Genomic DNA, 13,712 nt, shown 5'->3' on the forward strand with positions numbered 1-13,712 from the left:
GCTACTTAAAATGCTGTTACATACCTTAAAAATTAAAGTAAACTTAGGTACTGAATAATCCCAAATGACAAACATTTGAAATAGAAAAAAAAGAGATTTTTTCCTTGTTACTAACTAAAAGGTAAAGAAATAGTTTCAGATACTGCACAAATGACAAAATGCATTCTTGGTGAACTCTTTTGGGCCACAAAACAAGGAACCCAATTTTAAAATAACTGACATTATACCTCCAGGCAAAACTTAATCTTTCTTCTTTTCAGGCAGAATATCAAGTTCTGCTTCCTTTCTACTCTTCTCTGTAGGCAGTACTTGATTCTTGATTCAATTTGTAAGAAGAAAACAAAGCAATATCCACTATATTATGTTCTCAACTTTAAAATTAACCTTCTATCTCATTTAACATAATTAATAAAATAACAGGCTGTCACCAAAAGAACCCTATTGATCAACTAGACAAAAAAAAAATCACAATGAAAGACTATTATAACTGAATTAGGTCTCTAAAAATGAACATCTCCCACCACTGGCTGGTTAGAGAATGCTAGCAACAGATTTAGTTATGGCATTCACAAAGATACAACATGCTCCCCTCCTTTCTGATTGCCTGGTTGCTGTGACTTTCCATCCAAGGAACTGAGTTTAAAGCTTTTTCAAATTGCCCCTAGTAAGTTAGGCTGTAATTCATTCTTTCTCTGTCAAATCAGTATATGTGTATGTGTGTGTATCTATATGTGTACATAAACATTTATATTTTTATTTTACAAAATATATAGACACAAATTTTGTTATTCTTAACACCAAACATGAACATTACCATATGCAAACATAAAAAGAACTATATATGAAACCAAAGATTTCTATTATATAGTTGTTTTTTTTAAAAAAGTATATAATAAATTCAGGGGCAGCTAGGTGGCACAGTGGATAGAGTGCTGAGCCTGAAGTCAGGAAGATTCATCTTTTCCTGAGTTCACATCTGGTCTTAACACAACTTACTAGCTATATGACTCTAGGCAAGTCACTTAACCCTATTTGCCTCAGTTTCTTCATCTATAAAATGAACTGGAGAAAAAAATGGCAAACTACTACAATATCTGTGCCAAGAAAACCCCAAAAGAAGTCCTGAAAAGTTGGACACTACTGAAAAAAACTAAACAAATAATAAATTCAACATGTTATTTTTAAAGCTGTTCTGCATAAACAGTCAATTTTAAAGTTTACAACATGGAGATACATCTAGTACCTTCTTAGAGTGTTGTAAAGTTTAAATGAGATAATAAGTGTTTTGTAAACCTTAAAATCACCATCTAGATGCTGATAATTATAAGTTTTAAGGAAGGGCATTTGGTTGTAAAGATTTTACAGATTGGTAAAAATCTGTTACAGGTTTCCACTTCACTGAAAAAAAAAAGGAATTATTAGCCTACCACTTATTTCATAATTGAAGAATCTGAAGCCCAAGAGAAATGAAGCCAAGGTAACAAGTCTAGTTGTTGGCATACCTAGTCCAGGATCCTTTTTTCCTGATTCCCTACTGAATACTTTTCTCACTATTTTGCCTTAATACTAGCTAGATGAGACACACTGGTTGCACTTGTTCCATAATAGACAAACCATAGTATTTATTTGACCCTGAAGGAATGCCAACAGATTTTAATTATTTTGGTAGTACAGAAAACCAATGTTTGAGGGGCTAACAAAAACTCAACTCCTCAAATAAGACATGTAGTGTGAGGTAAAATTAGAAAACTGATGTTAAAAGCAACTGCCCTAAGTAAGGATCAAGTCATTTTCGCATTAAGTGAGACTTCTGAAAGTTTCATGTGTAGTCCAAAGTACAAGGCAGTATAACTGGAGATAACTACGGTATCTCTTATTTCTTATTCAGGCTGGCAGCAATGTAACAGAAGTTGGAGGAACAATAGTATTGTTAAAAGCTTTTGGAAATGCATAGACAGACATGAGAGCTGCAGCCCAAACCCCTCACTGCTGACAAAGACCCCTTAGTGTGTACTAAGTAGAAGTACAGAAAAATGTCATTCAGCCCACAACTTCACTACTTACAGAGTCCAGCTCAGAATCAGAGGGGAAGGAGAAAAACACTTTGAAGCAACCAGCTGTACTAGATGTCACAAAGTCCTAACACAACACTGACAACTCTGGCTGCCGCCTGGTATTCCCCGAGAGCATTTCGAGCTTTGTAAAATCGCTTTCCCATAACCTGAGAGCTGGTTAGTCTGGTCATTATCATTCCCTCTTTAACAGCTGGGAAGACGAAAGCAAAGCAAAGGGAAGAGAAGATGCTGCTACAGACAGGCACATGAAGAGCGGGGATAGAGGGGCTGACAGGAGGCGAAGAGAGAAAAGCTATAAAAAGCAGACACAATAACCAAAACCACCCAGTGGTCTAAGGACAATTAGTATAATGACAATGGATTTTCCATACCACAATGGTTTTCTAAGACTCACCTGCTATTACCAGTAATTTCTTTACAATAGTAATAGTAACTTTGAGTCATAAAAAGGTTAAATTATATTCATTATGCCATTTAAGAAAGCAAAGAAAAACACATAGTAGAAAGATTTCCATCAAAGCCAGTTACAATATAACAAGTATACATGACTAAAGGTGAACTTTGGCTGTTAATTCACTTACATTGAATACTTTCTCCCTTCAGTCTCATAAAGGTGGCAAACACCACCACTAAGGTCCTACCAATGCCTCAAAACTGCGTGAAGGAAACCCTGGGTCCTCAAAGGAATGGCCAGTAGAGCACAAGCTATGGCTGGTCCTACACTAAGCCAGAAAAGTTTCATGTACAGGCCTAGTGCCAAGCTGCAGGTTGGGAGGCTGAGGGCTTCCCTCAGCCAAGTTCACAAAGATGTCCCATCACCAGAGGGCTGGCTCCACAAATGATCAATTATTTTGGTCACATGAAGAGAACACCAAGTCTCAGAAAAGGATGAGCAGCCCTGGGGAGACAAAGTACTGATGAAGTCTTGTATCTTTTAACTATTAAGCAAACAACTCTAAAATGCATTGTGTGCTTAAAAGGACAGGACTTTAAAAGAGCAATAGCTGGTAATAGGAATGTAAATTACACATGTTCTCACTGTTCAAGTATGGATAAAAAGAGGGAATTGGGGAAGGATTAATAGACCTTTCCGACACTGAATTTGAGGAACTATGCTTTCATCATTATGTATATTCCCTCTCCCTATACAGAGGCAGCCCCTCCACAACCTGGTAGAGAATCTAACTTTCGTAATCAAGAATGTAAATTCTTAATAAATGATGACAATATAGTGTACAAACTGCCCTGTCAAACTCCCCTGTCATACTGCCCTGTCACTGATTCCTCAAAATTCTGTTCTAATCAGATGTTTTTGAGTTTGTTAAAAGATTTATCTATCAAGTTACATAGATATTTTAAAATTAAAAACTGATCATGTTATAATAAATGCCAGGAGACGTGATTCTTAAAAACGTTTACATCATGCCAGAAGTAGTTGGTAAATATTTTTTGTAATCCAACAAACTTAACAATTTTGATTTTTTACCAATGACTTGCCAAAAAGTTTTGGCCCCAGTAGAGTCATAATAATTCATGCAGGTTCCTCAGCATTTGAAAATAATTTAAAATACAATCAATGGAATTAGTACTGATTTAAAAGAATGTCTTCTTCCATAATAAAATGTGTTAATGTTCCCTTTAGAACTGATTCATTCACACTATTAGTATATTATTTAGAAATAATGAAACTATGCTTAACTGTTTAATAATACTTCACTCTCTTTTTTATTAAGGCTTCATTCAGGAGAACCTCACTGATTTCAAAACACTGTAGCATGGTATAATGAAAAGTCTAAATTAGGGGGTCTTGAGATCTGGGCTCTAAAAAACAGGCTCTGCCACTAACCAGCTACGTGACCCTGGACAAGTCATTTCACCTGGATGCCTTCTAATTCTAAGAACATATAAGGGAATATGAATTAGTTATCACTCTGAAACCATGGAGGCAGGAAAAATTCATGGATAGGAATTCCTGTGTGTGTCATTTTATAAACAAGTATGTTCCTGAAAGATGGTGTAAATGCTTGGCATTGTTCTTGGCACACAGTAAGATCTTCATAAATGCTCTATTAAAATAAATTCATATTCCAAATACATCAAGGAAGCTTAAAATAATTTAATTGTTAATTCTTAAATAAATCAGGAAAGCTTATTATAAACCAAAAATCATCACCACCTAATTTGTCAGAGGACCTGGGTTTGAATCCTGGCTGTCACTTATAATAACTCACTTAATCTCCCCCCAACTTGGTTTCTTCAATGTAAAATGAGGGGGTAGCACCAGCTGACTATGGGCATCTCCTGTTTTTAAAACTATGAACCTATAATTTTTAATATAAACTCAGGTTCCCGTAACATTGAGCTCTGCTTACAATGATGTACACCTGGAAAAGAGCCCTTGTTTTCTTAAAACATAATTCCATGGGCATGCTAATCAAGTTCGAATCCAAAATTTCTCCTTTTGGCTTCTAGTTTATTAGGTTAAATTAAGAAAACTTTTAGTTAGGTAGATTATTCATTATTCCATACACAAACAACACTAAAATGAAAACCAAGATCTAACTGGGCTCCATGAGGGCTCACCTTCTTTTCAAATGATAAACTCTATTATGATACCCTTAATCAGAAGCTGGAAATATTAATGCAATACTTCTGAAATTGTTTCTGCTCTTTGGAAAAACTTCTAAAACTTGAGCACCTCAAAAAACGTTTTAAAGTTGTTCTGCTTTCTAACAAAAGGCATGTTTGGTCATGTATTTATAAAGATCTGTGTGAAAGTATTCAATACTATAGTCCTCAGAGAAAACAAAAATATTTTAATACTTATGTAAGTGTTTAGTACTCTCCATTTAAGCAAATACTTCAATGGATACACAATCTTATAAATATAGGTATTTACTTTCAAATTATGTCCCTTTATCTGACGAAGTTTCATAAAAAAGATTTATTGAAAGTTTTCTTAGATTGGGTAGGGCAAGGATTGAGAACAAAAAAGCATTCTGATTTCAACCCAAATTTCTAAGTGCAGTTTTCCCCCAGTTGAATCTCTCTCTCCTCTCTCTTCAAGTCTGGCAATGGTGATATAGCTTCTGTTATGTGGTTACTTCCAAACAGTATTAACCAATACACCCACCCTAGTTTCATGTGTAACCACTTTAGGCCGAAACAGAATTTCTGAATTTGCCAGACTATTTTAAACACCACCTCGGCACAGGAGAGAGTTTAGATAAAACAAGTGATTGCCAAACTGACAGTTCATTATTCAAACAAGTAGTTCAAAGGCATTAACAGGAAAAACCTACCATAAATAGAAGGAAAAATGCAATGGAAGAGCAAACACTACTAAAGGACGAGGCAAAAAACCCATAGTGTTTTACTAAGATCAAGGGTTTTCGGACTTCTGACTTGTGGGGTCTTGTTCGACAGCCTCGAAGGTAAGTTTAAGGAGGCTGGCTTTGATTAACTACACTTCAGCAGCATTATTTTCCAGCCTCGATTAATTTTTGCTGGAGGAGGGCATAAATATATGATCACACCTCGGGTAAAAAGCTCTTTCCTGGACCGGTGGGCCAGGTCCCACAAGAAAGCCAGCTGTGCCGCTGGTCCAGAGGAGGGACGCGGGCCGGGTCGCCCAGGGGCTCGCTGGCCGGCCAGCCCGCTCCTCCTCCGGCCGCTTTGGGAGCTCCGGGGTTAGATGCGCTTAGGCAGTCGTGTAGGTTTTAACACAGCCAGGACTGAGGGGCCCTGGCGTGACTCCCAGCAGAGAACTCGGCTCCGCAAACACCCCAGCCCCTCGCGTCCGCACCGCCCGCCCGGTCCGCTCGGCTCAGCCAGGTACCTCGCCGGCTCCGCCGCCGTTGCACTGCTGGCAGCCCAGCAGCTCGGTGACCGCCAGGCTGGCCGAGTACGCCGCGTTCGCTGCCGTGGCCAGGCGCATCTTCGCTCCTCGGCTGCGGTCCGCGTAGAAGAGGCTCCCGCGAACCCAACCTGCAAATGGCAGCAGCGGGCGAGGGCGTGCGGCAGGCAGCGCGGCCGCCGGTCGGCTTGCTCCGGGGCTCGCACCGCCACCTAGCCTACAGATCTCTGGGCATCGGCCGCCCGAGTCCGCACAGACGATTCACCAGAGCCAGGCGTGGGGGCGGGGCCTGGCATCCAGCGGCCGGGAACAAACAAGACGAGCAGCCCCCGCCTCTGTCTCCGGGCGCTGACAGCCCCATTCTCCAATGCAGGGGCGGCTGCTGGGGCGCCCCGCCCCCTGGTGCAAAGAGGGGCTGGCTGGTCGAGGAGTGTCTGACACCACCAGGGCAAAAACAAGTCGGGAGGGAGGGACGGGAAGCAGAGACAAGGGAGCAGATTCTCCCGTCCAGGGAACGTGCACAGTCAAACTGAAGGGTAGTGCGGTAGCTCGAGCTACTGAATGAACCCACCCCCAACCCCCTTCTCTTCATCCCAGCCCACTCTTGCACTTTCTTTAGTGGAGCAAAACCCTACGCCTCGGTATACATCTGATCTGACCCGACCCTCAAATGCCACGGATGAATCATTTTCAATTTCTTTTCACAAATCAGAAATTTCCCTTCTTTACCACTTCAGCAGAATTGACATGTGAGCCAGTGAATACAGGAAAAAGTGGGGTACAGGATGGCCTAAATTCCACTTAAAATTTATTTTTGGCAGGCGACGAAGCAACTATTAATATAGTCTTCCCTAAGAGATGATGGGCATTTGCAGATCTCTGAATTCTCTGGTCTTCCAAGTGGACACAAAGCTTCACGAATGATTAACAAGATCTCTAATTTATAATAAGGAAGTACTTCTATGATGAATTTAGGAAGGGATATATATTTTCTAGAGCAAGTCACTGAAATTGTTTAATCCGGAACCCAAATATTTTGGTTCCTTTCCTCCGCTATACTACTGCTGCAATGGGGTCGATCTCAAATGCTCTGCCAGTGGAGGAGGTTCTGTCAAGCTGAAAAAAATTAAAAGCAAGGGCCAGGAGGAATCAGACTAGTTCAGTTCTGGCAAAATCATCACCAAGTTAGCCAAAGATGAATGATATTTTTGTTCAGCCTAAACAGTTAACGACTATCTACCAAGTTACAGAGGACTACATTGACAAAAATAAAGAAATATGAAGATAAACTTTTAAGGTAGTTTTTGTTTAGTAGGTATTTCAGAAGTCACTGTTTTCAATACTTACATGGTCAGGTGAAAAGTGGGTGTAAAGTATTACAGTTTTGGAGAAGAAAAAACAGTTTAAAAGAGTAGCACAAGGTAAGGAAGTTAAGGAACAAAATGGTAGAAGGACTCAAAATGTGAATTTGTTTTAGGCCAAGCAAGTGTTAGTTTTAATGTCTCTCTCACTAAGAAACAGACTAAGTAAGTAATTCATTCAGCCCTTTAGGAATTTGTAAACTCTCTCTCTATGCTTTAAAGGAATAGGTGAAAACATGGCTATTTCTTTTTGTTTGTCAAAATGAAGGCACATTATAAATGAAGTAGCCAACTCAAATACATTTCCAGTGTATTTCATTTTGTCTATGTATTTTTCTCTAAATGAATATACCACATATATAAGATTTAAAAATTGCTTCTGCTTTAAAATTCTGTGTTACTTAGTATGTCATATACTATTGTGGGCACTGAGAGGGTACATAACAGTCATTCAATAATTATTCACAGAATAAAGATAGAATGACAGTATGTCAATAATACTCTGTCAATATTTGTTATTTTTTCCTTTAGAAATTTTTAATCTTTTAAAGTTAAATTTATTATTGTGAAGTTGACAAGGAAACATCCACAAATTAACATTTACAGGCTATGGCAGAATTGGCAGAATGGAGGAAAAGATACTAAAATTCTCACCCAAGAGTATGTGTGAATATACGCATAGAGAAGACACAAAAGAATCTCATTTTCTGGAGGAATGGGAAACCATATAAATACCCATTTCTTAGGGCAGAGCTAAAAATATGACTGCCCATGGAATCTAACCTAAAAGATGTAGAATAAAACAAGTGAATTGCTTCTTCTTACAAATTCTAACCTCTCTGATTAGGATGTTATAACACGTATCCATCAATTCACCTAATCCTAAGAATGTTCATTAGAGACAAAGTGAAAAGGAGTCTCGTAGAAGCTGTGGTGACAGGTTTGTTTTATGTTTTGTTCATCATCTTCTTTTACTTTGTCCTAAATTGCCAAGAGAAGATCTATGCTTCATATACTTTTCGGTCTTATTTAGAGGACTTTCTTAAAAAAACTACATATTAGGAATGGAAGGACCAGAACTTTATTTGCCATCTTTATTACCTCTAGTTTATACCTTATCTTTGACCTTACTTACATTTCCATGTTTAAAAAAAGTGTGCATATATAAACACATATAAGACAAAGATAAATGCATTCCATATTGTATCTATGTTAAAATATCAGATAAAGAGACTGATTTTCTTCCAGATTTTTCCTCAAATTTTTTAATAAACATAAGTAACAGACAGGAATCCCTGGAAATGACCACTACCAAGCTAAAAAGTATTTATTTGGTTTGCTAGTGTTATGCTAGGACTTACGGAGGATAAAGAAGAAACAGAAAACATAATTTTGACCTATAATCATTATGATCTAGACTAGTTTTTTTTTATGGGACCCCAGACCTAGGATTTAATAGCATAGTAAATAACTCCCCTTGATGAAGACCTTGACAAAGGCTTGCCCTTGTCACAAAATGGCTCTATTATGGCATATGGTACCATCATCCTTTCAGTTCCCCAGGCTCATAACCTAGGTATCATCCTTCACTTCTCACTACTCTCATCTTCTCCCCCTCACCGCTGCCCCCCACCTCAAGTCAATTTATGGCCAAGTTCTGCTGACTTTGCCTTTGTGAAATCTCTTGAACATGCCCCCTTCTCTTTTCTATTACTCTGGCTACCACACAGATGCAGGCCCTTGTCAGCTAACACCTGGACAACTGTGATAGCCTACTAATTTGAATTCCTGCCAAAAATCTACCCATTCAAGTCTATCCTCAATTCAGCTGTCAAAGTGATTTTCTTAAAACACGGGGCCAAGCATGTCACCTCTATACTCAATAAACTCCAATGGCTCCTTATTTGTTTGCTGTTCCAAGCCCTTCATAACCAAACTGCTCTCCCCTTCCCCCTTCCCTCATCTTTCTAGTTCTCTTACATCTTACTTACCTTCATATATTCTTTGATCCAGTGATACTGGCTGTTTCACAAAGATGACACTCCAGCTCTGCTCCTGGCATTTTATCTGACTGTCTCTCATGGATAGAATGCTCTCCATCCTCTATGTGGCTACTGGCTTCCTTTAAGTCCCAACTAAAATCTCACTTTCCATAGAAAGTCTTTCCCAATCCTCCCTAATTTCAGTGCTTTCCCTCTATTAATGATTTCCTGTTTATCCTACACATAACTTGTTTGTATGTGTTTGTTTGCTGGTAGTCTCCCTCATTAGATTCCAAGCTCCTGGAGAACAGAGATTGTCTTTTGCCTTTCTTTGTATCCCCAGTATTCAGCATAATGCCTGGCATACAGCAGGTGCTTAATATAATGTTTATTAACAGACAGGCTGACTTTGACCTTGGGCAAGTCACTTAACGTCTCAACAACTAGGCAATTTTCTAAGAGTGTACATTGCTGAGGAAGAGTGGATCTGCACTGGAGAAGTTCCCCTTAACAATGAAAATTCACCAGTCTAGGCACAAGACAAAATATAGTAATATACATTTTTCCAACTAATAAATAACAATAGCTCCCTCAAAGCATTGTCTACGCCACGGGAGGCAAGAGAAGGGAATATCAATGTAGGGGAACAGCAGAGTACCAGGCACATCATGTGCTGTGAGGTGACTACGGTAGTAGTTATGAAAGCCTGACAGGAACCCTAATATTCTGATGAACTGGGCTCTTGCCATTTCCCTGATCAGTTAGTACCCTAGTCACAGTGTCCTTCAACTGCTTCTAAGAGGCAAAGAAAAAGATCAGGCATCATAGGATTGCATGTTCTAAAGCATCAAGATGATTAGCTTGATATAGTATAGCAGATCAAGGGATACTCCTTTATATTCTGGGAACAAAAGAAGGCAAAATATAGCACATCAAATCAGAAATACCTATACTCCACCTGCTGGAAATGCTTTAGTACAGGAGATGCTGACTATTAAATTAGGAAATTATGAGTAGGTGTGAAATGGATTGAAGACATGAATACTTTCATTATGTGCCAGTACTAAATCATAATAAAACTAGAAACAATCTTGATAACCAAAGCCTTCATATAGCTTTTTTTGTCAACAGCACTTCTAGCTGCATGCATGTTATACAACATTGGTTTTCGATGCAAACCAATTCGGAGCAATCATGGAAAAATAACTCCATCCTTAAACCTAGATTAGGATAGCCAAGATAAGAAGTAGATTTAAGCAGTTACTAAAATCGAAGAAGGAAAAATAGAAGAACCTAAGATCACAACAGCAACTGCTACCAGTATATGCTGGTTCTGTTTCCAGAACCACAAAACTATCAAGGAATTCCCATAAGGCCAGGTTTTAGATACCACCATGGTCAAAATGACTTAAGAAAACTAAAGAGGATATGCAAAAAGGTACTGAAAGATTATATCAACATCTAACTAGTGTGGGCAGTAGAAAATGTGAATTGACACACTATCCAACTAAGGCAACAAAAAAGAAAAAGAAAGGAAGGAAAGCAGAAAACAAAAATGTTCTAAAGGAAAAGTCAAAAAGTAAAAGCAATACTTGGAGGCAAGCAGCACAAAGAAAAAAATATACAACTGAACATCAGTCAGAAAGTTTACTATAGAGGATTGAAAAACAAATCAGACAGAACCCACAAAAAAAGACAACGTACAGAATTTCTTGTTTTTTATGTCTTCATGAATACAAGTTGGATCAGATGAGGAAAAAAAGTTTCTGTGCTCTAAATAAAATGAAAAACACTTTCGTCAAGAAAGTTGACATGACTTTTCTGTGAAATGAGGAGGCAGGACAGAACTAATTCATAATTCTCAGCTCAAAAGCTTCAAAACAGTATATGCATGGATTACTAGTGAGGCAATTATCATTTCAGCTATCTGTAAGGCTGATTTCACCTTTCTTTATAGAAGGGATTGCAACTCCTCCCCAACTGAAGGCCAATTACATGTGGATATACTTTATACAAAGAATTTCAAAGTACATGTCCCTAAGAAGATCTATATACACCAACAAGAAAACAAATATTTTGACTGAGAAACAAAAATGGTGTGCCAAAAAGTCTTAGGAGTAAAAAGCAACTTATTATCAATTTGAAAGTTATTGAACAAGTTTCCTCAAAGCATCAGGATGTGTATACTTCTTTTACTGATTATTCCAAAGCCCTGACCCAACATTAGTGGCTTATTTACATCCTACAAATTTTTAAGAACCAAGTACAGAGTGAGCCAAAAGTGTTTGGGGCCATCCTGTACAGTGACAATGCTAGAGCATAGGAAATCCATATAGAAAACTGCTCTCAGTCTAAAACATACCACTACTACCAGGACTATCCCAGGGTGTTCAGGGATCCAATCAAATAGTTTTGGCTGGTCACCTGTCTTTATAAACAATTTGATTAAAAAATGAATTATAAAATTCATGGGGTCATGTGAGGTATTCTGGTTTATTGATAAAGAGTTAGAAAAAATTAGTTTGCAGCGTTTATTTTTTCAGAGGAGGTATTGTGATTTAAAACACTGAATTAGAAAGGCCAAAATGACTACTGTCTAAATTTGGTTCACAAGACTACTAACATTATAATTCTTAACAGTAGTGCTAGACTACTGACAGCTAGAGTCATTCCTTCCACCCCGATCTCCTAGTTGTTTGAAACACTCTTCAACAGATATTACAGGACAATGGATGGTGAAATCTCACCTTACTCTTATGCTGCCCATGATCCCTCCAAATTTCACAAATATTGATAACATCATTAATAGACAGGATTTTCAACCCCATTCTGTAGTTGATATCCAGAAGTTAGAATATACTGGGAAGCTGTCTCTCTCCAATAATATACATTCCAAGAAAAGCTGAAAGTACTGCCCTCTTGCAAGAGTGTATGTCAAAGAATAAAATGGTGAATAAAAACTTTATTGTAGATCAGAACTGTTTCCACATGTCTCATAAGAAAAAAAGCCCTTCGTAGAAAACTATGATAATGATATTCATTTTCTCAAAATAGACAACTTTAAAGATAATTTTTGTGGTATCTCACATTAAGGTTTAAATAGTTATTTTAAAATATCTGTTGTCTTGGCAGTAAAAATAAACCATGTTGGTATATTGGTACTGCTTTAAGATTTCATAGTGCCCTTCTTTTTGAAACATCAGAAACAATAACTTTCTTGAAATTTGTATTCAAAATATATTAAAATTATAATTTAAGAAAGTGAACTCAAATGGAGCTTGCACTTTAATTGATAGAATTTTATAACAATATTTTCATATTGAAAATTATACCACACTTTTTGGCAATATTTTTACAACAGTTTAAATAAGTACAAATATGTAAAACACAAAATTAAAATGTTCTGGTCTATACATAAACTATCCAGTCTCTAACTTAACATTATGTGACAGAAGACATCCTCCAACACAATATTATGAACACACATGAGCACATGTGCTGTCAATCTGTCCTCTTCCTTAGATGGGAGAATTTTTAAATGTAAGTTTATTATAACTACAGAATTACATTACTAAATATATTTTAGAAATAAATTTGAAAAATTTGCCACCCACTTTTTAAATTATTAAGAATTTAGGTAATGCACTCAGAACTTTTAAGCAGCCACTGCGGATAGATCAGAAATTCTAGGAAGCAAATATAAGACATCAAAAGCAGTCAACTGCTCAGAATATGAAGTAAGCTCCTAATATCAATAAAGATTTTTAAAATTAATATTTTAGTAGGAGCAAAAGGGATTTTGTACCATTAATAAATTTTGGGGGGGTTTTAAAATATAACATAGAGTAGTACATGCATATAATTTATTAAACAGTTCTTTTATTTTTACTAATAGGGATGTATTATCAAAATAGTTTTGAGAACATTGAGACTTTTAGTGATTTTGAGGGCACCAAGAGTTCAAGTGACTTGTCCAAAGTCATACAACATGTGTCAGACTGGGTCAGCTGCTCTAAAATAAGATGACTCTCAACAGTTCCTTACATTGAGCTGAAATCTGCCTCCTTGCAGATCTAGCCCTTTTCCTTGGAAGGAATAGAAAACAAAGCAGTATTTATCCAAATCCAAATTTACTATTTCCAAAGTTTCAAAGATAGTATTTGAGGTGCCTAGTCTAGGTGGTTCAGTGGAGAAAGGACGAGAGTTGGAATCAGGAAGACATGAATTCAAATCTAGGCTCAGACAATTGTGTGTGATCTTGGGCAAGTCACTTAACTTCTGTTTGCCCATGTGGCTCAGCCTGAGTGCTGAGCCTGGAGTCAGGAAACTGTGAGTTCAGATCTGGCCTCAGACACTTAGATTGCTTAGTACAGTGCCTGACATATAATAGGTGCTTAATAAATGTTTGTTTCCTTTCTTCAATATAATGTATCACATA

The 13,712-nt window shown here is 37.6% G+C and overlaps 1 protein-coding gene across 2 annotated transcripts in view; it reads right to left on the reverse strand.

The window, feature by feature from the left end:
• SESN1 (sestrin 1) overlaps positions 1–13,712 on the reverse strand; it is a 132,447-nt gene that overhangs the window by 18,904 nt on the left and 99,831 nt on the right. Inside the window, exon 1 of one of the 2 annotated variants that reach the window (XM_072643008.1) lies at positions 5,914–6,457. The exons of the other annotated variant lie outside the window; for it this stretch is intronic. Coding sequence (XP_072499109.1) covers positions 5,914–6,012 — 99 coding nt within the window. The 5' untranslated portion in view covers positions 6,013–6,457. Of the gene's footprint in view, positions 1–5,913; positions 6,458–13,712 lie in introns of those variants that run through there. 2 annotated transcript variants of the gene reach the window in all.

Source organism: Notamacropus eugenii, chromosome 2, assembly GCF_028372415.1.
Source record: "Notamacropus eugenii isolate mMacEug1 chromosome 2, mMacEug1.pri_v2, whole genome shotgun sequence".
NCBI classification, from domain to species: Eukaryota; Metazoa; Chordata; class Mammalia; order Diprotodontia; family Macropodidae; genus Notamacropus; species Notamacropus eugenii.